Consider the following 27,192-nt stretch of genomic DNA (forward strand, 5'->3'; position numbering starts at 1 on the left):
AAGTGAAAATAATTATAAAAGAACAACGCTCTACAAATTGCTAAATACAATAAAGCTAAATACAAACATCATAACGTAAAGATTTAAAGCATAGCGTATTCCAGTATTCTACCGTTTGGAAATTGAAAAAAAAAAAATTAATATTCATTCTGAAAGCCCCTCGCCAACGAGTATGTGACACAATGCAACGAGACGCGCCATCTATAAATTATTAAATTGTGACATAATTTGGACTATTGATGGAGGTAAGCCGTAGCCTAAAAAGTAAGAAATATGTTGTTCTGTAAGTTTCTGCTGCTATATATTGGGACTTTTCATCGATCGCGCCAAGTCGTGAAATCCATGGATAAGTTTAAGTTATTTGATTACCTGCTTTAATTTAAATTAAAGTACTAGCCCTACACCAATCTCACAGTTCTTTTAACAACTGCTGAAGTTTACATTAGTAAATGATTTTCTTCTAACATATGATCATTGTTTTAAAATGGATTTACAGTCCATTAGAAAATTCCACTAAGATTTGTTTTATATTTTCACTCACCACCGTATTATACAACAATAATGCTTCTACGTTATTGTTCCACAAATGATAAAAGGTAGGCCTACGCACTTATATTATTAATTACATAATAACGCTATTATCTAACCCATATGCTTTGAACATATAGGTACTTATTTTACAATTTGGGGCCAATAGTTAGCCAAGATTTGATTCTCTTACAAAATATTGAATATATTCTTGTCATTCTTATAACTAGGAAACAATTATTGTTTAAACACAGCAACTTCTGCACAGCAATATACAATATTTACTATAGACAATAATTTCACAACTGCCCCTATTAATCGATATTGAAACACCGCAAACATTTATATCGAAAGGTTAGTGAAACCAGTATAGTAATTAAATTAATAAAAAAAAAACTACGACCAAGATGATCGTCGAATAAATGTAAATTACTTTGGATTGATGAGTTATCCTATACTCTAATACGAGCAAAGTTTGCTTGTATGTATGCTTGAACCAAGATCTCGAAAACGGCTCCGACGATTTTCTTCAAATGTTGTATATAGTTTATTTCTGGCCTAAAAACGAGTTTACTGCAATTAGAACTGCCAACAAAAATCTAATTACGTAGAAAAATGAAACTGAAAATCACATTTTTTTAACATTAGTCTTATGGGTTGCTAGGTAACCATGTTGGCTGAATTAAATAACAAGGAAAAAGTAAACAAAAGACTTGTAATTTGTCTATCCACAGTATACTAGCAAAACAAAATACAGTACAAAAGGAAAAACATCAGTTGTTACTATTGAGCAAAGATTATACTGAAGATTACTCGATTCTATAGTAAAGGGTAGCAGTGTGGAGTGTGGGATCTGTTTATGACGATTAGATTACGGTATCTGCAATCCTTAAATGCTATGGAAAGGGAGGAAACAGGTCTACGACCATAGGAAGTGGCGAAGGCAGTAGTAAAGGCGAGCAGTCTGGAGTGTGGAAACTGTTTATGACGATTAAATTAAGGTATCTGCAATCCTAAAATGTAATGGGAAGAGAGGAAAACAGGTCCATGACGTAGGAAATGGGGAAGGAAGTTGTAAGGCTAGCAGTCCAGAGTGTGGGAACCGTCTGTAGCATTTATGTATCTGCAATTCTAAAATAGTATGAGGAAGGAGGGCAAACAGGTCTACGACATAGGGAGTGGTGAAGGAATTAATTAACAATTAAATTAGTAAGGGTGAGCAGTCTGGAGTGTGGGAATTGTTAATAACACACGATTAGATCAAGTTATCTACAATCCTAAAATGCTATGGGAAGGAAGGGAATCAGGTCCGCGACGTAGAAAGTGGTGAAGGAAGTAGTAAAGGCGAGCAGTCTGGAGTGTGGAAACTGTTTATGACGATTAGATTAAGGAATCTGCAATCCTAAAATCCTATGGGAAGGGATGGAAAGAGGTTCACGACGTAGGAAGTGGTGAAGGAAGTAGTAAAGGCGAGCAGTCTGGAGCGTGAAAACTGTTTATGACGATTAGATTGAGGAATCTACAATCCTGAAATGCTATGGGAATGGAGGGAAACAGGTCCGCGACGTAGGAAGTGGTGAAGGAAGTAGTAAAGACGAGCAGTCTGGAGTGTGAAAACTGTTTATGACGATTAGATTAAGGAATCTGCAATCCTAAAATGCTATGGGAAGGGAGGGAAACAGGTTCACGACGTAAGAAGTGGTGAAGGAAGTAGTAAAGGCGAGCAGTCTGGAGCGTGAAAACTGTTTATGACGATTAGATTAAGGAATCTACAATCCTAAAATGCTATGGGAATGGAGGGAAACAGGTCCGCGACGTAGGAAGTGGTGAAGGAAGTAGTAAAGACGAGCAGTCTGGAGTGTGAAAACTGTTTATGACGATTAGATTAAGGAATCTGCAATCCTAAAATGCTATGGGAAGGGAGAGAAACAGGTTCACGACGTAGGAAGTGGTGGAGGAAGTAGTAAAGGCGAGCAGTCTGGAGTGTGGAAACTGTTTATGACGATTAGATTAGGGTATCTACAATCCTAAAATGCTATGGGAAGGGATGGAAAGAGGTCTGCGTCATAGGAAGTGGTGAAGGAAGTAGTAAAGGTGAGCAGTCAGGAGTGTGGGAAATGTTTATGACGATTAGATTAAGGAATCTACAATCCTAAAATGCTATGGGAATGGAGGGAAACATGTCTGCGACGTAGGAAGAGGTGAAGGAAGTAGTAAAGGCAAGCAGCCCGGAGTGTTGGAACTGTTAATGACGATTAGATTAGGGTATCATCAATCCTAAAATGCCATTGGAAGGGATGGAAAGAGGTCTGCGACATAGGAAGTGGTGAAGGAAGTAGTAAAGGTGAGCAGTCTGGAGTCTGGGAACTGTTTATGGGAATTACATTAAGGTATCTACAATCCTAAAATGCTACACGAAGGGAGGAAAACAGGTCTATGACGTAGGAAATGGTGTAGGAAGTAGTAATGCTAGCAGTGCAGAGTGTGGGAACTGTCTGTGGCATTTATGTATCTGCAATTCTAAAATGGTATAGGGAAGGAGGGCAAACAGGTCCACGACGTAGGGAGTGGTGAAGTAACTAGTGAAGGTGAGCAGTGTGGAGTTTGGGAGTGGATTAATGTATCTGCAATACTTTTCAGAGTAAACTAACAATTTTCCCCGAGCAAAGCTCGGTCCCCAGGTACTAATATCATAAATGAAACACATTTAGCCCAATATGGATTATAACACAAACAGTCTTAAATTTTCATTATTGGTATAAAGTCAACTAAAAGAGTTGAGGTTGGAACTATTCAATCAAGTTCAAGGCAGAGGTACAGAGTAGGTGGCTCCCACACCGCCTTGCACCTTGCTGGAGTGAGGGATGGTGTTGGCTGCCCCATGGATAGACAGAGTGCCGGGGCCGAGCTTGGTGCTGCCACCCACACTGCCTGTGACGACGTTCCCTTGTTCCTCTGGACGTTCCTCTGGAGTGAGTCGCCTCCATATTTATATAAATAGCAATAACCATTAGCTGCGTTTTCTATTCTCTAAAGTCCAGATTAATTGGGATTATTATTTGATTTTACAACACCATCACCGGAACCAGAAGCCTTTATATCTTATCTGTAAAACAAAAAATAAACCATAAAGATGTAATCAATTTAATAAAATTTATAAAATGTACCTGAAAATTGATTTCTCATATTTGGCGAAATCGCTCAACATTTGGGTCTAAATAGCTGATAATCGATTACAGCAGTTACTAATCATCACGTTCATAAAACTAATAAGCCAAAATAGCCAAAGCGCGCATTCTTTAGCCTTTAAAATACCTTTTCTGCAAATATTTTTTTTTTTTAATAGTAATTTTAAGGAGTTTAAAAAATTTGACAATGTTTAAGAATGATATTTTACCTTTTTACCGGCTCATTACATACATTATTGAAGGCCCTATATCAATATTACGCTCCCTAAAAATCTGTATAGCTTGTATCTACATCTGGCTAGAATGACGGAGTCAACAGCTTTGAATACTATTTTGAACTCATTACGACCTGATAATCGAACTAGTCTTATAGGCATGCTACAGTATTTCAATAGGTAGCAGGTTTTTCGCTATAGTCCGTGTGTTTTTTCGATCTAATTGGCGTGTAACCAAACCTGAGTTGTACACTATGATCATTATATTTGAGCATTTCCTGGTCTATCGTGATATATGGTTGGAGAGGTAGCGGCAAGGAGTTCGTTCTAGCTATGTGTATTTGTGTACTCTAGCCTAGTTTTACTCGTGTGCCTGCAATATCTCGACGCAAGTACGCGTCAGCCTTGCTTAGCGTGTCTGTATGTAGCCAAACTGCAGGCGTTAAACCAATTCAGGGATTCCGTTGACTAAATTGTAATCTATTTCTAATGTACTAATCCCTCCTGAGTCCTGGCACAGAAAACATATTACTATAACCATGTTTTCTGTGGTCCTGTTGTCCTGGACACTTGTGTTACTCTTTTGTAGGTAATCATTTAATTTCAAATAGACATTTTCTTTTTTAGATCATCGAATGATCATAATGATATTGAGACCCATGAAAAACTAGTTGTTTTTGATTTCGAACTAATTTATTTTAAAAGTCCAAATTTGAATTTGGACCGCGATAATCCATACTTCTTACATTGTTAAATGAAACAAGCTATCATAACATTTTATAATTTTCAAAGCATCATCTATGTTTTATATACATAAGAGTTTTCTCTGTTACATCCCTTTTGGCACCCCGTTTCTTGGTGTAACGTAGTGCTTCTACTTTAACAGAAGAAACTGTGGTTTTATACTATGTGGTCCTCAGTATACTTATCTCTTATGTCAACAGCAACAGCTTGCTATATTTTGCTCTCCATAGCTGTACGTTTTATCGCTGGCATTAGTTGAAACAGGGGTAGAAAATAAATCAAGACTACTCACTTTCAAATGTATATACTTTTGCAATGCTTTAAAACAGAACCCTAGTTTTTCCGATCCTTCAACTCCTTATTGAAAAAAAAATATATATATATATATATGTATACATATATTTTTAGAATCCAATCTAAATATTTTATTTGTATTTTATTTATACTTTTAATACCTAGTTTATGAAATATGGCCACTATCTTAATTAATTTATTATTTCATTTCATTTACATTACACGTATACTTTGCGGCTCGGTTCAAGGTCTAATAAACATATGGCTGCCTGACTAATGGTTGTTTGCCAAACATTGCTATCGTCATTCCAAATTGATTGCTCTTATTGCGTAATTATGAAGAGCAGCTTTCGAGTGAGGTGTCGTTTCAGGTAACTGTTCACACAAGAGTTTACTAGTTTCTTGCATGTGACACACTGTTTACTACGCTTGCTCTTCAATGATGACGAGGGGATCAATTCTGAATCTTCTAATACGTAAGTATGTGTAAGTTAAGGGCTATGGCCCCTACTGTTAATTTAAATAGATCAATTATAAAAAATTATAAACATACAACATTATTTCTTGGTGATGGTTTTTAAAGAATGAAATAGTTTCTATACAATGGTAAATATTAACTAACGACCTAAATACTGACATTAGAGGATGCAGATAATCTTATGATGTATTTTATGCATGTTTTTAGTTTTGTAAAAATATAGTAGTTTATGCACTGTTATGTGCTGTTAAATTCAATTATTAATTTTGAATAATTATGTTACCTTTTTTTAGTATTGATTTTTTGTTCAAACGTTTCAATGGCGAAGAGGGTATTCAAAAGAGAACCAAGTCTAAATATACCGAAAGAGGAGCTGACCAATCATATAGAGCTACGAAAAGTAAAGTAAGATTTAAATTATACTTACACATAAATATAAGCAAAACCACGGTCTTTTCCGTTAATTATAAATTAACAGCATATCCATTAACAAAAATACATGTTGTACATGTACATGTTATACAAAATGCATAAAATTACGGCAGTTAACTTATTTTCCATAAAAATAACATTAGAATTGTAAATTTCAAAATTTCTTCGTAACAAATAATTGTAAAAAAACACTTCAATATACTAAATATTTTTGTCTTTAAAATTGTACCAAGAGGATTTGGGTAATTTTATATTTTGAAAATCAAAAGTGAGAAACCCAATTTTTACCCTTTAAACCCCCCATAAAATCCCGTTCCTATGGTCTGACCATGCTCGTTCGCAAACTGATTCAAGTTTATCCTGCCCTACACTTGCAAGCCAAAAATGTCATTAAAATCTAACAAAGATTACTGAAGTTGTCACGGTTATGGACGTATATAAATTTGAACGAATTGTGTTTTTGCCCTCAAAAACATCAAAGTTAAAATGGGAATCGGTCCCGGGTCTAGGTCTTTCCCTATAGGGAAATTTTATAAATTGAAATGTCGTTATTAATCAATGGTTTTATGTGTATTAGACTTAACTAATATTACTCAGACACAAAAAACAATACATTAAACAATTTTTAAATAAACATGTTTTAAGAACTAAGAAACACCTATAATTCGGTAATTTGATTGTACGAATACATTTTAATATAAAGATATCGTGTTTGTAAAAAGGTAAAAAATATTAGCTAAGACTGTATGATGAGGGAACCTTTCATTATATTAACAAGAAGTTTTAAAATGAATCTAGTTGATCAAAACCAATATTCATTAAGTAGCAAATTAAAAAAATAAATAAATAAAAACAATAAAAAATAAACTTTTTCTAGTAGTAACATACCCGGTGCCCGAGGTCCCAGGTTTAGATCCCGTCAATCACCAATGGTTTTTACGGTTGAAAATATTAACTTATGACGGAGTTTAATGAATAACTAATTAGTGTAGGTTTGTGATTTACTTTTTAATATGACAACTATAAATATGTAAACGTGACTTATTATACAACACCGAAATATATCAAAATGTATGTTTTATACATCGTAGAATCATCACTGGACCACCACTAATAAATGTTTTGACTACCGTTTGGTGTTACAGTGTATTTCATTATTAATTCTCATATAGTGTAGCAGTATGTAGTAGTCACAATTTAAACAAATAACTACCTAATGTTTCTTCATTTTGTAATATTATTTAGAACGTTTTATAAACATTAATCTAAAATTCTTAGAAACAATTGGATGCCCAAGGGATTGGGAGAGGCTGAAGGTGGCGTACTACCTCGATTCGAAGGCAGTCCTGACGACGCACTAAAGATATTTGAAAGGAAAGGAGACAAGTATACGTTCGACAAACAACCGCTGGCTTCAGCTGATCAGCTCATGACGGACAGTTTCGGTTACAGAAAGGACAAGGAGTCCATTTTCATTCTACACACAATCGGAACCGACGCCCAACACCTTAGCGTAAGAAACGTCGTATCCGGTGAGTGTTGAGTATATGTTAACTTCAATACTATGCTTCGATTACGATTAGTCGACAAACGATTTTAGCGAATTTCCCCTATAGGGAATAAGCTATTACCGTAGTACTCATGGTAAGACCTGGACCCGGGACCGATTTACTTTTTCGTTTTGAGGTCCCCAGAGACCAAAAACACCATCCGTTCAAATTCATATAAATGTGTGTGTCCGTTAGCGCGATAACTCGAGCAAAAATCATCCGATTTTGATGAAATTTGGTACAAACGTGTAAACTTACGTTTATTCAAACGAGTTCGCAAACCAGCATGATCGGACTATGGGAACAGGGGTTTATGGGGGGTTTTATGGGGTAAAAATTGGATTTTCCCTTTTTTGACCCTAACAACTTAGAATTTTTCTTTCCAAACCATTTTGTAGAGCTTAAAAAACAAATAATTTAGTATAATGAAGCGTTATTATGCACCTGATGGTTACGAAGAAAATTCCAAAAATCTGTAAATAAAAGATCCCCATGTTATTCTTATGGAGAATAAGTAAACTGTTGTAGTTTGCTTGTTTATGAACATATTTTGATCAAATTTGGAAAATGCATTCCTTTCATACTAAACCATTACATTTTACAAAAAAAAAAAATACCTTTTTACCCTCCCTGTTGCAGCAAACCTAAACCTAATGTTATTTAAATAGGGAATAAATGTGATATTTTTAAGGAGACATTTTAGTGTAAATCCAGTCAGGCAAATGGAAATTCGGTTAGTCTGCAGGTTTCCTGCTGCGGGGGTATTACTTTCTTTGTTTAATTACCAGCTGTGCTTTAAATCGTATACATGAAATTAATAAAATCATATAAAACGTATTACTCGTATCACTTATTAGTCATGAGGACGCCATGAACATCCGTAATTGTAACTTCAGTATATTGATAATACCCCCAAAGCAGCAACTCTGCATACCAAGCTAATTTCTATTTGCCTAGTTCGGTTCTTACTACAATTTTTCCTATTATAGTAAGCACGATGACTGAAGTGAAAATGAAGCGGTTTTGATGACATTTGGTACAAACTTCTGAATCTACGTCCATTTGAACGACTTTGTTTACGGTAACATTTGAATTGGACTATAGAACGGGCCAAACCACACAATAGCATGAGCGAAAGGTCTTGCATTATAAATATTTTAAAAATAGTGCAAATAGTGTAAATAAATAGTGCTAAATTGAGGTGGCTTTCACAGGAAGAGCAAGAAGACAAAGGCCTTTTCATCATATAAATTAAGATTATCCAAGTGTTTTTGCAGTTGCCCACAATTATGATCAAACACATTTTAGACTGCCAATTCTAATAAGAATTTGTCAACAGCACTGGCTATGAGAAGGCTAATATGGAATGAGTACAACTTGTTTCTATTTAACATGCCAAACGTAATGGACTTCATGCTGAAACACGTCGTAAGATCAATATTTATTCCTGCAGGTAAAACTAAGGTAAATAATACAAATAAAGCTACAAAAATCTTTCTTTAGCTTTTACAAGACCAATATTTTTGTTTCGTCGCTTACTTAAAAACGTAGCTTCACTACAGTGTAGTACCTAATACGGTCTTTCATAATCCAGTTTTATAATTCAAGAGTTCATTTAATCTTTAGGCGTTGCTTTTATTTTTTCAATATATCAAATACCATCCCTCACTGTATTTCACTGAATGCAGTCCTAGTTTGAAATAGAGTTTGAAACATTTCTCATTTATGATACACTAGTACCATGAATCAGTCGTGTTTACGTTTTATTTATTCTTACTGTTACATTTTTTTCAGTTACAGGAAGTAGGTACAGTTTTAGGCAACTTTTTCAACTCATTAATTGTGAAGGAACTGATAAATGCCAATCAGATTCATATTGTGGGGTTCTGCTTTTCATCCCAAATTTCAGGATACATAGGACGATACGTTTCTTCTTATAATGGTGGAGAAAGAATAAAATCTATAACCGGTAAGGGAAACTACTACCTACCTAAAAACCTTTTGCAATAAACTTCATATTGCTGTTATAGCTATAAATTGAAGTCAAACAATTTATGATATTCGATAATCATTGCTAATAATAGCCAATTAGCTTAACTAGCTTAACTTGTCTTAACATAAAGTACCATTTGGGTATTATTTACATTTAATAATGTATATTTACAAAGACTTAAATGATTCTCTATTGACTCTCGACGATATGTTTACTATAAACATCGGATACCTAGATATACATCTCATAAAATATGCATTTAAATATATGAGGTTAGACAACTTTTCAATTAAAACAAATAAAAATAAGACATTACTGTAGCAACTGTAACTAATGTTTTATCCTACTAATATTATAAATGAGAAAGTTTGGATGTATGGATGTATGGATGTATGGATGTATGTTTGTGACAAGTGAACGCGAAAAATACTGGTCGGATTGGGCTGAAATTTGGCATGATGATAGCTCACATTCCCGATTAACATATAGGCATATTCTTATTTCAAAAATCCTTTCGGGCTCCGCCCCAGTGGCTCTGGAGTTTCCCATGTTAACCTTATGAGAAATGAAATTATTGAATCTTAACAGCTGTTTCAATTAAACAAGTTGGTTCTGTTCTGTGATGTTCAATAGCAAAAAAGTTACAAAAATTACCAACAGGGTGCAGCACTATTATTTCTTTTACATTTATGACAACAGCTAATTTGCAACCAAAAGGTGAGTGAGCGTAGCGAACGAACTTCAACCTGGAGGCGAGTTAGCGTAGCGAACGAACTTCAACCTGGAGGCGAGTTAGCGTAGCGAACGAGCTAACCTGAAGGCAAGTGAGCGCAGCGAACGAGCTCCAACCTAAAGGTGAGTGAGCGTAGCGAACGAGCTCAAACCTAAAGGTGAGTGAGCGTAGCGAACGAGCTCCAACCTAAAGGTGAGTGAGCGTAGCGAAAAAACTTCAACCAGGACGTGATTGAGCCATGCGAACGAGATAATCTTGAAAATTAAGAAGTTAAACGGGGCAAAGCCCGCGGGTTACAGCTAGTTAGATATAAGCAGCTTAATATTAAACAAGAATAAAGATTCTTGAATTCGATCAACTTCTTTAGTGGCATGATAAAACTTCCAAAACATATAAATGTTTCAAAAAAACATTGCCAAATCAATGAAATTTAGCATTGTTACTTTATGGTTACTTTAATAACCAAGAGTAGGTATAGGTCAGAGATGGGGAAGACACATAGATTAAATGAGAAGCTTTTCGATATTACTGATTAAGTAACTAAACTCTCATCTTCCATCCAAGAACAATACGATCAAAAAAAATCACAAAAAAAACATCTGGTGGCTGTATCAATTTGGAACGACGGTTGAATGGAAACAGTGATGACAGCAAACTCGTTCATGAAAATCCAAGAACAAACTGTTAGATTTCATCAGTCTTCCTATAAACCTAATGCCCCTACACAGTCCCTGCAAATACCAAAAGCTGATAAGCCAGTATGGTACCACACTATTGTTCCAAGACACGCAAGGATACCAAAGAGTCATCCGGTAGAATGGAATTTATAAAGGAAGAAAACTGTAATGTGTTCTTAACTATTTTGTTATTTAACCATTTGAAATTAACTAGCAGAGTACCCATCTTTTGTACGGGGTTGGTATATAAGTATAAAATGCTGATTGCAGTTATACTCAAGCTTTGCATTTGAAATGGGGAAGGACGCAGTTAGGTCAAATTCGGTTCTTTAAAATTACAGTATGCTATAGTATATAACACATATACCAATAGCCATAAACTTCTACCACTGCACCTACACAATATAAATTACCAAACATTCGCACAAAATCACAAATTATTAAATTAAAAACACAAACATAACTGTAAACAATCCTACTTTGACAGTTCTCACTGCATAGGCCTATCACAGCTATTTGTTGCTGCTTAGTTCAAATTAGCTGTTGTCATAAATGCAAAGAAAAAAATAATAGTAGGCTGCACCCCGTTGGTAAACCTTATATTTTTGTTGATGCTATTGCATATCATAGAACCAACTTAAATAGTTGAAACAGCTGACTAAATTCTTTAATTTCTTTTATATAAACACTCACAAGGTTAACATGGGGAATTTCAGAGCCACTGGGGTGGAGCCCGAACGGATTTTTGAGCTAAGAATATGCCTATATGTCAATCGGGAATGTGAGCTATCATCATGCAAATTTCAGCCCAATCTATCCAGTATTTGATGTGTGATTGAACTTCAAACAAACAAACACATAAATTTTCACATTTATAATATTAGTATTATTTATTATGATATGACTATTTCTTGTTGCTATGCTTATTTTTTACAAGTTCACCTACAAAACTTTGTTTCAAAATAAAATAAATATTATTTATTTAATACATTTGATTAATTAAATACGTTTCACTATGTATAAGACTTCTAAAAGGATTACGAAAATCAAAGAAGACGCTAAATATAAGGATTGGAGATGGGTTTCATTTGAAGAAAACAGCTGATTGCACCAGGTTCCTGGTGGAACAAGAAAATTGTTGGTTCAGAGCACAGATAAACATATGAACACACATAATATATAACATCCTCCGGGTAGTAACCAAACAGTAAAACATAAATCATTAAATTAACTCTAAATATTGAAACGACATTTGGCCAACATTTACTAGACACGAAAAACGAGTATCTAGATTTATAATAGGAAGAGAAGTGTGCTTGTGTTGGTTTGTCTATAGTTATACCAAAATTTAAACAGGCTTTTAAATAGAATGATCATCAAATTTGACAAAAAAACTCCCTTTCTGGATGAAAATGGAATTCTTGGAGTTCAAGGACAGCTGAAAAATGTAAAATGCCTAGCATATAAAACAAATATCCAATATATTGGACCCAGAACATTGTTTTACGAAGCTTTTGATGGATAGATACCATAAGATAATTTTTCCTCAAGTACAAAAGACTGATAATATGTAATTTGACAATGTTACGAAATGTTTTGTCAAAGAAACAGTAAGGAGTAGCTAAAATCTAAGCCCTGTACTTTACGAGTATTTTGGGCCAAGTATGAAAGGAGATAAGTGTACGATGAGTGACACGATCTTGCAGTCTTGTTAGTGACTAGGGCCTATAATGGGAGATTTAACAGAAGCAAGACTCACAGCTCACCCTTCTATAGTACTGGAATAGATTAATTTGGTCGAATGACAGTAATAATGTAACTGATGGTAGAAGAAACGAGAAGAGGTATGGGGTTTTTATTCACATTACTCCAGCTATATATATAGAGATCTCATTAACAAACTAGTGTCACCACAGTAATGACAGTAAAAAAATTTATCGTAAGAAGAGGATCACCAAAAATGAAAAATCCCAAGAGTAACCTATACACTTTTCTTTAATTATTGGTACTAAATAATTTAAGTAAAATGAAATTGTTATTAAATCATTATGAATTTTCGATCAAAGATCAATATGAGGCTCTAAAAATAATTAGAGGATAAATAATTTTGAGGGTACTGTTTTTACCAAAATACCTTTTTCAGCTTTAGACCCATTTACACTAGGGTTATCCGGAGTGTTCAACAAACCCGTTTCCAAGGACGACGCTCAACTAGTGCACATATACCACACCAACTCAATCGCGCTTGGAACACTTTACCGCAGGGGCACCGCTGATTTCATCTTCAACAACGGTTGGATACAGCCCGGATGTTACTTTTGTAAGTAAAATCACTGTAGCTCACATTCTCCATTTTGAGTAGGTAACCTTTTAGGATGGCGCCTTTTAAATTTAACTTTAAAATAATTCACAGAAAATTTTCATAAACAAGCAGTCCTATGATATTGGCCATTTTGAACTGTTTCAACACAAATAATATTATTTTGAGTAGTACGTTGCCACCACAGTAAGGAGGGGGTGAAACCCATTTTGGTTTTAGTAACCTAATACAATTTTCATTTGTTATTTACTTTCACGTTATTTGTAATTAAGATTTTTTTATCAACCCCTCCTTATTAATTATATTTCTGGCTGGTGTGTTAAATAAATTACACTAGCAGATTATATGACAATTAATACAACATAATTTGTCATAAATAAGTTAAATTTATATATTAGTTGTGACAAAGAAGGATTTTGTCCACGCCACGGAAAGTACTAAGACAATATCGTGGTTTGATTTTTCAATTTAAAATCTCAGAGATTTATTATTTATGCATATACTGGAGTTCAAAATGTGCATTATATTTACCTAGGAGTACGTCACAAATAATGTATTCAACAAAAAGTGTTTGGTTTAAAAAAAAATTATAAAACCACTGTGAAGGACAAACTTAATGATTATTTATTTAACTGTATTCCCACGGTTTTAAACTATCTTCTTTCCAAAGTAAACAAACATCTTTTAATTTACATTATTTACACAATGGGGCATATAATACTTTCACTAGCGTAATAGACAAATGTAATAGTTAAATTTTTTCTTCAGCGGAAAATTACAACTGCAGCCATTGGAAGGTATGCAAATATTTCTGGAACGTAATCCTGTATCCTGAGCTGTGGGTCGCAAGGTCATGTCCAAGCTGGCTACGTTTCAAGACCTGTCTTTGTAACGCCAGAGCAAGTGTGTCAATTACGTTCCCGCCTGTGGAAGGGTGAGATATGCAGAGTGTTTAGCCAGTAATACACGTAGAAACTAATCACTTGAGTTAACCAAATATATTAGTTTGTTGAAAAAGGTTTAAAACCTCATTAATATATTTCATTTGGTTTATTTTATTGAAGAATAGATACCAAACTTTACTTTTAAGTTTTAATTTGGTTGTTTAATCTATTTCAAAATTAGTTTGTTGACTCGGTAAATTATAGTACACAAATTACCTCTGATTTGCTGGTTCAGAAGTAGACTTTAGGGTAGTAAAATCATGATAAACCTTTCAAAGGTCTTATGAATAATAAATATTACAAATGGTCAGGCGGAGCCTTGTCTACTTTTTCTTTCTCCCTCTATAGTAGGTAAGTATAGGGGAGAAAGTATGTTTTTTGTCAACATTTGATTTTTGGTGGATAATATCTGTTTTGGGCCCCTCCTTAAACCAAAAAAGTGGTTATCAAAATTATGTGCAATTCAGTTCAAAAATCTTTATTCATATAAAATAGCTTTTATACAATTCCATGAGCAACCATGTGTTGTAAACACGCGTGGTTGAAAACTTAAAACTATATCTTATATTCTATATAAATACTGTGTAAATAAAGTGTGTCTGTCTGTCTGTGTGTGAGTGTGTGTGTTTGTGCTAAAAATCTACCGATGGTCAGATTTTGATTACATTTGGTAAATGGTCCATGGCATCTCTAGAAGATTTACCATTTTTTTTTTGATATTTTGATTTTAATGGTGATTTCTCCATAAAAACCCTTAAAACAACGGTACCCCCATCACTGTAACATTTACGGTTCAAAAGTCATTGCAACTTTTGCAATTTTATTTATTAAATATCATAGTTGCTCCCATAAATCTTTGTGGCTTTTGTCGACTGAGTGTACTAAATATGATATTTCTTTCAATTTATTCCCATTACTATGAACTATTGCAGATCCTACACGTACTTTCTCATCTTTCTTGTTGTGAATCTTCTTCTCAGGTGTTTGTTTCAAAACCACGTCATAATATCCAATCATATACCTACTTTTTAACTATTTATTTTACTAACTAGAACACCGTGTTACAGTGCACGAGGATCGTACTATTTGAACACGTTGGCTCATAAGCCCTACGGCATTGGTCCTCAAGCAGCCTATTGCTACACCAGAAAGATTGACAAGGATACGCTATAAATAAGCAATGCTGGCAACCAATAAAAACTTTAAAAAATTTTAGTTTTATTTTAACAGGCAAATTGATTATTTAAAACATCCCGTATTTTGTAGTATAATGCAATATAAATCCTTACATAATACACTGTGTACCATGTGTTTAAGATAAAAGTAGCTCAGCTTTTACTTTATTAATCTTGATCGCTCTCGATAACTATTACGTTAAGACTAGGCAAAGTTCTTGGTAGGAAATTGGCTTGGATAGTCTATCCCTCTTTTTTTAAGACAACCATTACTCACTCGTTTGTATGCCAATTTTATCTTTTATTACAGTAGAATATTACTAAAATATTTACTAAACCTAGATGGCTAGACTTCTCAGATGTCCTTTGCTAATAAACAAATGTCAGTAGATAGTGTCCACTTTCTTTCATGCAGGATTCAAGCATTTTTTTTTTTTTATTTTTCCATTACACGTCTTGGCATTTGATGGCCACCATTAATTTGCACCCTTCCTTGTTAATTGCATCCTTAACAGACATCAGGGTTTGAGGTTTGTGAGTGTAGGCTTGACATTTTATAACGCAAAAAAAATCACTAACGCTCAAATATGGCAACCTTTGAGCCACAGTATATCACGTGAAACGTGAAAACCGCATCATATAAACGTAAAAGCCTTCCAGGACTATTAGGCGGATGTATACGCTTGCATTTTGTGCATAGCGGACGGTAGGTGGATATATCCGCATATTATTATGACAGTTATTGTTATAGTTGATTGTCTATAACATCATTAATCTTCGTAAAATCGTCCGTTTATTCAATTATATCTTTAACCGATGTACAAGGAATGTTTTTCTAGAAGAATAAGAAATTTAATAATTTTTTTTATTAAATACAATTTTAAACTAACCTAAATCTTTTAAGAAATTTAATACAAAAAAGTAAAAAAAATAGTTCGGACAAAAGTGCTGCATCGGTCACCTTTTTACAACATTCTATAAATTATAGACATTGTTATGTTTTTATTTCAACTAGTGTCCCTGTTGCTCGAAATCGAGCAATTGCTAAGTATTACAGGCGTTATTTTAAAACGAATAACAGTCATATTTTTTTATGACTATAAAAGATTCGACTCAATGATTACTCAAGATGTACATAACAGATCGATATAATCAACATTTCTTGTAAATATCTTATCATTTTTCAAAAGCAGATTTTGTTTTTTAGTGTTTATAACACACATTATTTCTATTTCTTCCCCTTGGTGGTGTACTATGACTTTCCTATGTTTCCATAGTTTGCAAATCGTCTCTTTCAATGATTACTAAGAAATGCAGCACAGTGTTAATTCAGTTTTCTTTTTAGTATATCAATTTATCCAGGCTCTCTCGTTTTTTCCCATTGTAATAATTACGCCAACCCAAATTCAAATAGTAACTATTTCATTTCAACCGAGTAAGTAAATGTTTGTGGCAAACTAACTGTTAAATTAGCAAACTTATTGACTGTTTACATTTAACATATGTTCTTCTTCTCACTTTTAACTTCTGACAACAGCTGGAGTTTCATAACAATGTTTGTTTCCCATGTTAATCTTATGGAGAAATACGAAACTTTAAAGAGCCCCAGGGCCTTACTCTCTAATTATTTCCCTAAAAAGGAAGTTTCCTGCACAACTTCACGTTACGCTCTTTCCAATGACACCAAGAACATGTAAATCGGTTCAGTAGTTTCGGAGGAGTAATTGTCACAAAAAACCTGCTTGCGTATTAAATAAGTACTAGTGTACATGTTGCTCGAATTCGAGCAATTGTAAAGTATTACAGGATTTGCAAACCAATAACAATCATACTTAGTTATCAACATTTCAACAAAAACATACCTACCTTCCCTGTAGCAGCAAACCTAAGTACGCATATTAAAATTAACTTAATGTTATTTAAATAGGAAAAAAATTACCATTTTAAGGGAATAATTAATCTTTGTAATAATTAAGCCAGGTAAATGGAAATTCGCTTAGTCTGAAGGTTTGCTGCGGATACACAATTTTAATAACAGTAAAGATTGAAGAATCTGAATTTTTACTTATATCCATGAATTTATCTAACAATTATTTCCTGTAAAATATTATTACACCAGTTCAAAAATATTGAAACTAACTCAATCAACAAATGATGTTGAAAGAATTCCATACTAATGACATTAACATATAGTTTGACAGTTCCATTTAATCAATGTTAAATGTTTACATTCTGGCATAGACAAAAATGATTCGGGCGAGTGACATATTTGATTCATGTTTATGATCCCTACCGTTCCTGTTCTAATAATCATGCAGTATTTAATATGTTTGTACCAGCTGTGTGGAATTGTGAAATCAAAATTAATTTGACAGTTAGTTCTGCTTGTTTACATTTTTAAATTTTGTGGGTTGTTCTTTGTTACCATGGATACCATCAATAAATATTTCACTCTTAATTTCTGACAACAGCTGGAGTTCCATAACAAATTTTGCTTTCCATGTTAATCTTATGGATAAATACGAAACTTTAAAGGGCCCCAGGGGCTCACTCTCTAATTATTTCCTTAAAAAGAAAGTTTCCTGCACAACTTCACGTTACGCTCTTTCCAATGACACCAAAAACATGTCAATTGGTTCAGTAGTTTCGGAGGAGTAATTGTCACAAAAAACCTGCTTGCGTATTAAATAAGTATAGATATAGATAAAATAATTTTGCTGTCTGTATAACACAGTCTGGGAAGGGACTGGACACACCACGGCCATTGAATTCTGATCAGGGTGGACGATGAATCTTGTTGAAAATAAACATAGGTACGGTATTGTTTTATCAAACATTGTTGTCTCACCTGTTACCTGAAAAAAGTGCTTGATCATATCTAAGCTTCCGTTTCAACATCTTCAGAGTTCTAAGAGTATTTCGAGTAGATTTTTTCCGATATAATATACATTCATATTTCCTCAAACCGCTAATCAACCTGAGGATTGTATTTGGCTGGAAACTATATCGTGGTGTGTAAGATGAAAGGGAACTTAAAACAATCGTTTCGCTGCCGAGATAGGCTCACCATGTCCCACATACTCATCATGGGCAAACATATAATGTGTTTAACGTCCCCGTGGCTACTAAAATTGCGTAATATTCAGCAATGAATTACACCTATTGTACCCCTCCACAATAACTAATGCACGTACACTATCCATTTGAAATACATCCAGTTTCCGTTGGTTTACCCTGTATTCAATGTATACAAACGGATGCACTTAAGTTTTTCCCCTTCTAGGTAAAAGGCAAAAATGTGAATTTTGTAGTAAATTTGTTATGGCTAATAACCAAAAGCTAGTCAATTATGCGGCACAGTGAACTCTTAATGGCTATTGGATTTTAATAAAATTGTAATGTACACACACAGAATCACATTACAAAGTTGTGTCGAATTTTATTTATGCAGTTACGGTGCATGTGAAGCAATGTTTTAGTATAATTAAAATACCCGCCGCTGCAGCAAACCTGTAGACTCAGCTAATTTCAATTTTAATTTAGTTAGCTAGATTTTCAAAACAAAATATTACCTTAAAATCGTCAGATTTATTCCCATTCATGAAAAAAAGCTATTATTTGAACTGAATTATGACTGTATTGGTGCGATAAATACGATAAGTGATATTAGTGAACAGTAGAAATAAAACTATTATGAATAAATAGCTAAAATGAAACTAAACAGGTTATACTAAAATGTAAACTAAAACTAATGAAATCCGTGGAGAGCTATACGAAATGACAATTGAACAACGCTGTTTGGTTAAAATAATTGTAATATACATTTAGGGGATACTTCAGGGCTGGGTACTGCTTTCCATTAAAAGTGTTTTAAAAATATTCCTAAAGTAGATTGGTAGACAAATATGGTAAACACTATTTTTATCAACTATATAATACTGGTTATAAATGGCCGCCATTAGCTCAACAGCGACCAGGAGAGATAAGCTCGACGTGCAGCAACAAACGACAGTAGTTTGTTTACAACGCTTACAGCTACAACAGCTACAGCTCATCAAACACTCCCTTGCAAGTAGGGTGTGGAAACTACGTCGTGATTGTTTGCTAGTTGGTCAGCTTTTGATTAATGGACAATATCATTAAATGGTATTTTCCATGCAGTGGCATTTAATAAATCGTTTTCTACAAAGCAAATGATTTGTACTAAATTTATTTAACACAACTATTCCATCACTTAAAAAAAATTAAAATACACTTTTAGAATGGTATTTCAAATAAGGGCGAAAAGGTTATCTGGGTAATGCCTGTTGTATACAACTAAAATGCTACCACAGCAGAAAACCAGCAGATTAAACGAATTGTGCAAAAAATATGTCAGTTTTATTTCCTACTAGCTGTACCCGCGGGCTTTGCCCCGTTTAACTTCATAAGTATTCGCATAGCTCATTCACGTCCTGGTTAAGGTTCGTTCGCTACGCTCACTCACCTTTGGGTTGGAGCTCGTTCGCTGCGCTCACTTGCCTTCAGGTTATCTCGTTCACTACGCTAACTCGCCTCCAGGTTGAAGTTCGTTCGCTACGCTCACTCACCTTTTGGTTGGAAATTAGCTGTTGTCATAGATTAAAAAAAATAATAGTGCTGCACCCTGTTGGTAAACCTTGTAACTTTTATGCTATTGAACATCATAGAACAGAACCAACTTGTTTAATTGAAACAGCTGTTAAGATTCATTAATTCCTTTTAAATATGAAAAACCATAAGGTTAACATGGGGAACTACAGAGCCACTGGGGCGGAGCCCGAAAGGATTTTTGGGATAATAATATGCTTTAATGTTAATCGGGAATGTGAGCTATCATCATGCCAAATTTCAGCCCAATCCGTCCAGTAGTTTATGCGTGATTGAGCAACAAACACACACAGAAACACACACACAAACTCACAAACTTTCAGATTTATAATATTATAAGATTTAAATAACATTGGTTTTAACGAGTACTTGAGTGTACTGCTACAGGAAAGGTAATAAAGAGGGTGATAGTAAAACGTTAGTAGGTATAACCATTGACTATTGGATAATAGTCAAAGGTATAACATAGAATTTCTGACTTTGTTCAAAATATATCCCTAAACAAGCAACCTATAACAGCTAATTTATTCTACATAAGAATAACACGGGAACTTGTACTAAAAGTTGTTGTATTCTCTCCGAATCCATTATGTGTACAACATCACTTCAATATACTAAAATATCTGTTTTCTAGTTTTACTAATTGGTTTACAAAGAAATAGCCAAATTTTACGTTTTGACGGTAAACATGGGAACACATTTTTGGGAAAATGGGAAGTTATTACAATTTTTTTACCCATAGTTATTTAAGTCCGATCATGCTGGTTTGTGAACTCGTTTTAATAATATCTTAACAGATGGTACTTTTGGTCTCTGAGGTAATCAAAATTTAAATAAGTCAATCGGTTCCGTGTCCAAGTTTTACCATGAGACTTACTGCAATAGCATATTCCCTAAAAGGGAAATTCGCTAAAATGGACCGCTAAATTCAATCGCGGTGACAGGTTTAGAATTACATTATAAATAAACGGTATCAGCATTCTGACACATACTTTCTCCCATAAGTTTGTCAACAACCTTTATCATGCGTAAGCGGTGTGAGTAAATATACGGAAATGGGATTTGTACAATTTTCTTCATTATTTAAATGACAATAAAATACTAAGTTTTTATCAAAATCGTTTTGAGCCAATTTTGGGAAAATCCTATTTTTCCGTTATTTTATGGGGTTTTATGGGAAATTCCCCATTAAAAATAAAAATTTCTAAAAAATGAAAAAAAACTATCAAAATTGTAAGGACCATAACATACTATGTTAAATCAAAACCGGATTTTTGTCTAAAATCCTATTTTTCGTTATTTTATGGGGTTTTTATGGGAAAATAACATAATTTACCATAACTTTTGAACCGTAATTTTTACAGAAATGGGATTTGTACCATTTTGTTCAGAATTTAAAGGGCTACAACATACTAAATTTTTATCAAAATCGTTCGGGCCATTTTTGAGAAAATCCGATTTTTCCCGTTTTTTATGGGGTTTTATGGGAAAATCCCCATTAAAAATCAAAATTTCAAAAAAAATAAAAAAAATGCCTGGAGATACCATAGATTAGAACCTACATACCGAATTTAATCGAAATCAGACCACAGGTGTAGTCTCTAGCTCTGTACACATCCAGACACACAGACACACACACAGACATCACTTCGAAAACCACTTTTTTGGGTCCAGGGGGACCCAAAACGAATACATCCACTCAAAACTCAAACTCGAAAATTTTGACGAAAACAATACTTTCTCCATATACTATGGTATAGGGGGAGAAAGTAAAAACTAGTTTTGACAATGGTCACAAGGTTACCTTATCAATGTTATGCATTCAATGATTTAAACTGCTACAAAAGATTTTTCATAGCATTCCAAAAATAAAATGATGTCTCTTTATAACGCAGAGTGACCCACACTGCCCGCTTCGTAAGAAAGCCAGTCCAAGAATAATTTATATTACATGCTGCTCTATATTCAGTGTTGTATAACAACTGTATAGTAAAGTTCTAAATTCATTACAAACAATTCTATATAAGATAGATCCATGTATTAAGGTGCAAACTGGTCTGGTGGTAGAGCGCGGGGCTTTGTTCCTCGATTTCCCGAGTTTACATCTCGCAAATCACTATAAAGGCTACATCTTATATTCCACGACCTTCTAAAAGCCTAGCCTAAAGCAATGAAAAACTGTACCGGCCCTATTGTGTTAAGATGGGAAGGAAGGACATCACAAATAATAACTAATATCTAGTTAATTTCTTATAGGACGTTTTTATATACGTACATATTATACGTCAATGATTTAACCTAGTTCATGGCAGCGATTTGTTATAGTTTTGTTATAGCTATAGTTTCGATAACAGATATAGTGTAGTGTCAATCACTATTACAATAAGTATATAGTCAAAGCTATGAAAATATATAACTACTTTTGGAAACTTCATTAAAAATACTCTGATAGCATAAATCAACCACGCTCTGAAATACTCCATGAATACAAAATGAGTTCGAAAATTGTCACAGGAATCAATTAAAACTTCCTCCGTTATTATTGCATCAGCCGTTTAATACCTGCCTATGAGCATGAATACAAAAACATTTTAAACAAGTTAAACTCAAAATGAGTCATACGTGTTCCTATTGAGTGTGTTCTGGTCTTTTTATAAACCACCAGCCAGAGGCTAAGCTTTGTGAAATGTTATTCAAATAACATTGGTTAGACCTTCGTAAAGCTAAAAATACCATTCCAAACACACTATTGTATTTATAGATTAACATTTATAAGTGCTTTACAAAGTGTAGAAAACGCAAACTGGAAAATAATTTCATCAAAGTTCCAGTACAAAAATAGTTTACGTAATATTATTTGTCATTAACACTTGATCCGTGGATTATGCTTGTTGACCAATTACGTATGCGTGATGATTCCCCTGATTTACAACAAGCTAGCTATTACATCGTAACAAATTAAAACAATTGTACCCTCGTTGCAGCGCACATTGAGCAAACAGTTTTTTCACAAACATGTTTAAAGAATAATATTGAAATGCCACCTAAATAGATTTATGATATAAAGTGTTTTACTTAAATACATTGAACTTGATGTATATAAAGCTGTGTTTCTACAAGTTAGCACAAGTTGTTGTTCTCTAATTTATTTTAAATCCCCCAGTAAAATTGGTAATATCTAGACAATTGCATAAAGAGATCATGTGATAGTGTAATTGAATAAGACAACAATTTTACTGTTATTATATTTTACTTATATTATTAAAAAAAAAACACTGACTTTTGTGATACTAAAGCCATCAAAACCCTTTCCCTCATTTTAGTCGAATCAGGCCAGGCTCTTGGTTCAATAACTCATTAAACATACGTCAGTGTGCACGTTTTATTCAAACTACACCCGAGTGGCAGATTTTACTATAAACATGTATATACTGGAAACAAAATATGCAGCAAACCTAAGAACTCGTCAAATCTACTGTTATTGAAACAGAGAATAAATATGACCAGTTAATGGACGTTTTTGTAAAAATTCAATGAGAAGGATTATAATTCGCTTAGTCTGCACGTTTGCTGCGGCGGGGTTATTGTTTTAATAGTGTGGATGTATATATTCTCCTGGAGTGTGACAGGTATGACGGGCGTTGACCTTGACAAGTAACAGTTATCAACGATCCTGGTCCTTGTATGATAAGAGAGTGCGGGCGCGGGTATGTTGCGTGCTGGTTGTGGTATTAAAGCATGAGCCTGAGCCATACATTGGCCACGATTATGTTCACTTGACGTTGATGATAAATTAAACATAGAGACCCAGACTTAGTTTTAAAATATTTACGTTGCATGAGTGTTTTCCTGCTTGCAGATATAGTCATCGCTGTATGCGGTTATCACTCACAAATGGTTTATTCTTAAACCAAACAAATCATCTACATTTGTTATGAAGCCTTTAACAGCCCTTTAAATTCAGTTTACCCAGGTTAAAAAATCACTAATTGAACAAATATATGCATATATAATCCATGTATTTAGTTGAACATCGGCTTAGGCCTGAATCCACTAAAATGAGAGACGGCTAGGCGTTGAAATATGGTAGTGGCGTCAAAAGAAAGGTCTTGGTCCGTAGATGTGTAATCCGACAATAACCAAGACGGATAGTTTGACAATATTGATTTGGAACTGCTGTTAACATTCGAATTTAAACTCAGTAAACACGGGTTATAATTATTTACTTAATTTGATCAAATAAAATACTCATATTAATTTTTGTGATTTTTAAATTGAATTTTTAATTCGTACTATGTTTTGTTATAATTCAATGACATCTTATAACTAAGATATTTACACTTTTTATAACTTTGATTTTAATGTATAAACTTTGATTTATAAATGATATATCCCTGATTAATGTTGTAGAAAACATAAAATATGTTTAAACTGTGTTCTAGTTTGTTGAAGTAAACTCTAATCCTGCGTATCATTGGAAATTGCCACGAACGAGAATTGTGTCAGTAAATGTTTAAATTAATGGACTCAGTTGTATTTAATTAATTGTCAACTCAAGAATAAAGTTTATAATTAGTTCTGCGATCCAAAACTAATGCTTCAATGCTTACAAAGCTAAGATTTAAAATTTTTGGCAACGGAGCAATCCATGTTATAAAGTGAAAATGTAATTTAAATTATGTGACATTACATGTGCAAATACTGACTCCTATGGTGTAGCTCATTCAGGATAGACTTCCCACAGTTGTCTGTCAATGTTATCATGTTACTAGCCTGTTTTGCATCAATATCAGAAGACGATTAGGGCATGTTCTGTGTCCGGATGTACTGTATAACTAATGTCTTCAGCTACCTTAATGCAGTAATGATTGACACACTATTAGCATACCTAATATCAACTATCGGGAAAATAAACAAATTTTACTTATGCGACTAGTATAATGTTGTTATTGTAAGTGCATTAAAATTACATGTGATATAGTAGTTTAAGCAACGATTGCGTAAAGATAAGATTAACGAGCAGAAAATTTGAGGTACGAACCTTGGAGAGTACCTTAAAAACCTCTACGAGTGTCGTTAACACTCAGGGCTACTACATAATATTAGATGGTGTAAGAGTAGAAATGTACGGGTTAAGAGTGAAAGGGAAGAAAAACTTACTACCCTTTCAAAAGGGGATCATCATGTCCATAATATCATTGATTGGGCTTTTTGAGGGGTTGCAAAAATCAGGATTAAAGTACATAATGACAAGCAGGTTAACTCAAGACTTGCTTGAAAGTTTATTTGGCCAAATTCGAGGTGCTGGTGTGTTTGCAGACCACCCAACAGCAACAGAAGTCATCTCACGAATAAAAAAAATCATGCTTTCAAACAAAATGCCAAAACCTTCGCCTAAAACAAATATTGAAGTGGAGGGCGAAACCAGCTTGGATGTGTATTTGACAGCGGAACTCATCCAGTCGGCTTTCTCTCGTGATGGATTGTTAGAAATATCAACCCCTCCAGAAAACACAAACGAGGATGAAGCTGATCTGTTGCCTGATTTTAAGGTGAGTGAGCAGATCGACCCAGATACGAAGTTGTCAACAAGGAGCTGGGCCGAGGAAGAAGCTCTTTCTTACGTAGCTGGATATGTTACGTATAAGTCCAGGAAAGTAGACCCATCACTTGGAACAATGAGTAGAAATGTACCTGAAGAAAGTTTGGACAATGATGCGTGGCTGAAGACCTTATCTCATTGTAAACTAACAGTACCTTCGGAAGAGTGGAAAAAAACTATATAAAAGTTTGAAATTATATTTTTAAATTTTCACGGAGAAGGAAACTCTTTTTGTAAAGATAAACATGTAATAGCGAACCTGAAATAGTATATTTCATTACTAGGACCGAAAGTGGCATTTTCCGTCGCGCGCCCAAGTTTTTGTGTGAGGCGAAGCCGAACACATGGAACCCCTATTTCACGTGCGAGGCGAAGCCGAGTATGTGAGAGCTATTTTCACGTACGAGGCGAAGCCGAGGACGGGAATAATGGAGCAAGTGCCGGATAATACCTTTCGGCACGAGTTATGAACGATACTTTTTATCACGACGCAAAAATACACAAACACAGAATAGCAGACCTCAGTATATTAAAACAATTTGATTTCTCAATTAATTTGATTGAACATCAAAATAAAATAAAATCTTCTAAAAAGAAACTTACGTGTATTTCTCAATAAATTTTGTTTAAACATCAAAATAAAAGAATAACACAACTTTTAAAAATACATACAGCTGATTAAAATCATTAAATTAAACCGTAACAAAACACTGGCGCGCGTAGTGAATAAATGGAGAACTAATTGAGAGCGAGGGAAAGTAAATTTAGAGCGAGGGAAAATCAGCTGATCGATTTTCCCTCGCCCTAAATTAGAACTTGGGAAACGACTACTTTCATTGATATCAGCTATTATCGAAAATAGTTACTTTCGTTAAGGAGTGATGAAAAAGGTTTTAATTGAAAAGTTCCCGCATATCTGCAAACAAGCTATACATGTGTATGCCAGAGTGAGAACATTCATAAGAGTAAGAAGTGTCAACAACAATTTGGACTCTAAAAGAAGGCAGATAAAAAAAGCTAAAAAAGTGGTTAAAATCGCAAAAGGAGATATGTGCGGTAAATCAGTAAAATGAGACAGTGGATATTACAACTAACTATAAGTCTAATACTAAACAACTGTGTTTTTTACATATTATAATATAATAGAAACATATTATGTTTTTAATATAACTTTGGTTTACACAATTGGGTTCAGCTTTAAAAACAAACAATTAAGTATTTATAATTATTACTCTAGCTCGGTTGGGAAGTGAGATATTATAACTAATAAACACAGTATATTATTATTTGTTACAATATTATATTACGTTATATATATCTTATTTATGAATATAATTTAATGAAAAAATTGTAGGTGGCTTCGTGTATTACTGAGGTACATTTTATATCCATTTGAAATTCACTGAATATGAAGGTTTGCTGTGTTTTCTTCAAAATTGAAGTTAAATAATTTTGTATTGTGTTTCAGGCAGACACTTGAAAAAGAAAAACTCATACAGATATGAAAAATACATATGAAAACAAATTGTTATTATTTGTAAATATTATTATCATTTGTAAAGTATACATGTAAAATGTATTTACTCATTTAAATAAACAAGTACTAGACCCAAACAGAGCGCGTATATCTTATAGTCCAACTAATTTAACTACTGTACTGTTTACAGTTACAGTTTTAATCAGTTGTTGT

The 27,192-nt window shown here is 33.9% G+C and overlaps 1 protein-coding gene across 2 annotated transcripts in view; it reads left to right on the plus strand.

The window, feature by feature from the left end:
* The first annotated feature begins 5,330 nt into the window (after positions 1 to 5,330).
* The window catches only part of LOC128982346 (uncharacterized), a 40,336-nt gene continuing 18,474 nt past the window's right edge, over positions 5,331 to 27,192 (plus strand). Inside the window, exons 1-6 of one of the 2 annotated variants that reach the window (XM_054401309.1) lie at positions 5,331 to 5,445; positions 5,741 to 5,852; positions 7,158 to 7,411; positions 8,769 to 8,893; positions 9,224 to 9,398; positions 12,976 to 13,152. In XM_054401309.1, the coding sequence (XP_054257284.1) occupies positions 5,409 to 5,445; positions 5,741 to 5,852; positions 7,158 to 7,411; positions 8,769 to 8,893; positions 9,224 to 9,398; positions 12,976 to 13,152 (880 nt within the window). In that variant the 5' untranslated portion in view covers positions 5,331 to 5,408. The remainder of the gene's footprint in view (positions 5,446 to 5,740; positions 5,853 to 7,157; positions 7,412 to 8,768; positions 8,894 to 9,223; positions 9,399 to 12,975; positions 13,153 to 27,192) is intronic. The other variant, XM_054401315.1, reaches the window with a different exon arrangement.

Source organism: Macrosteles quadrilineatus, unplaced genomic scaffold (assembly GCF_028750875.1).
Source record: "Macrosteles quadrilineatus isolate MER2022 unplaced genomic scaffold, UCM_ALF_1.0 Scaffold_1__1_contigs__length_201487025, whole genome shotgun sequence".
NCBI lineage: Eukaryota > Metazoa > Arthropoda > Insecta > Hemiptera > Cicadellidae > Macrosteles > Macrosteles quadrilineatus.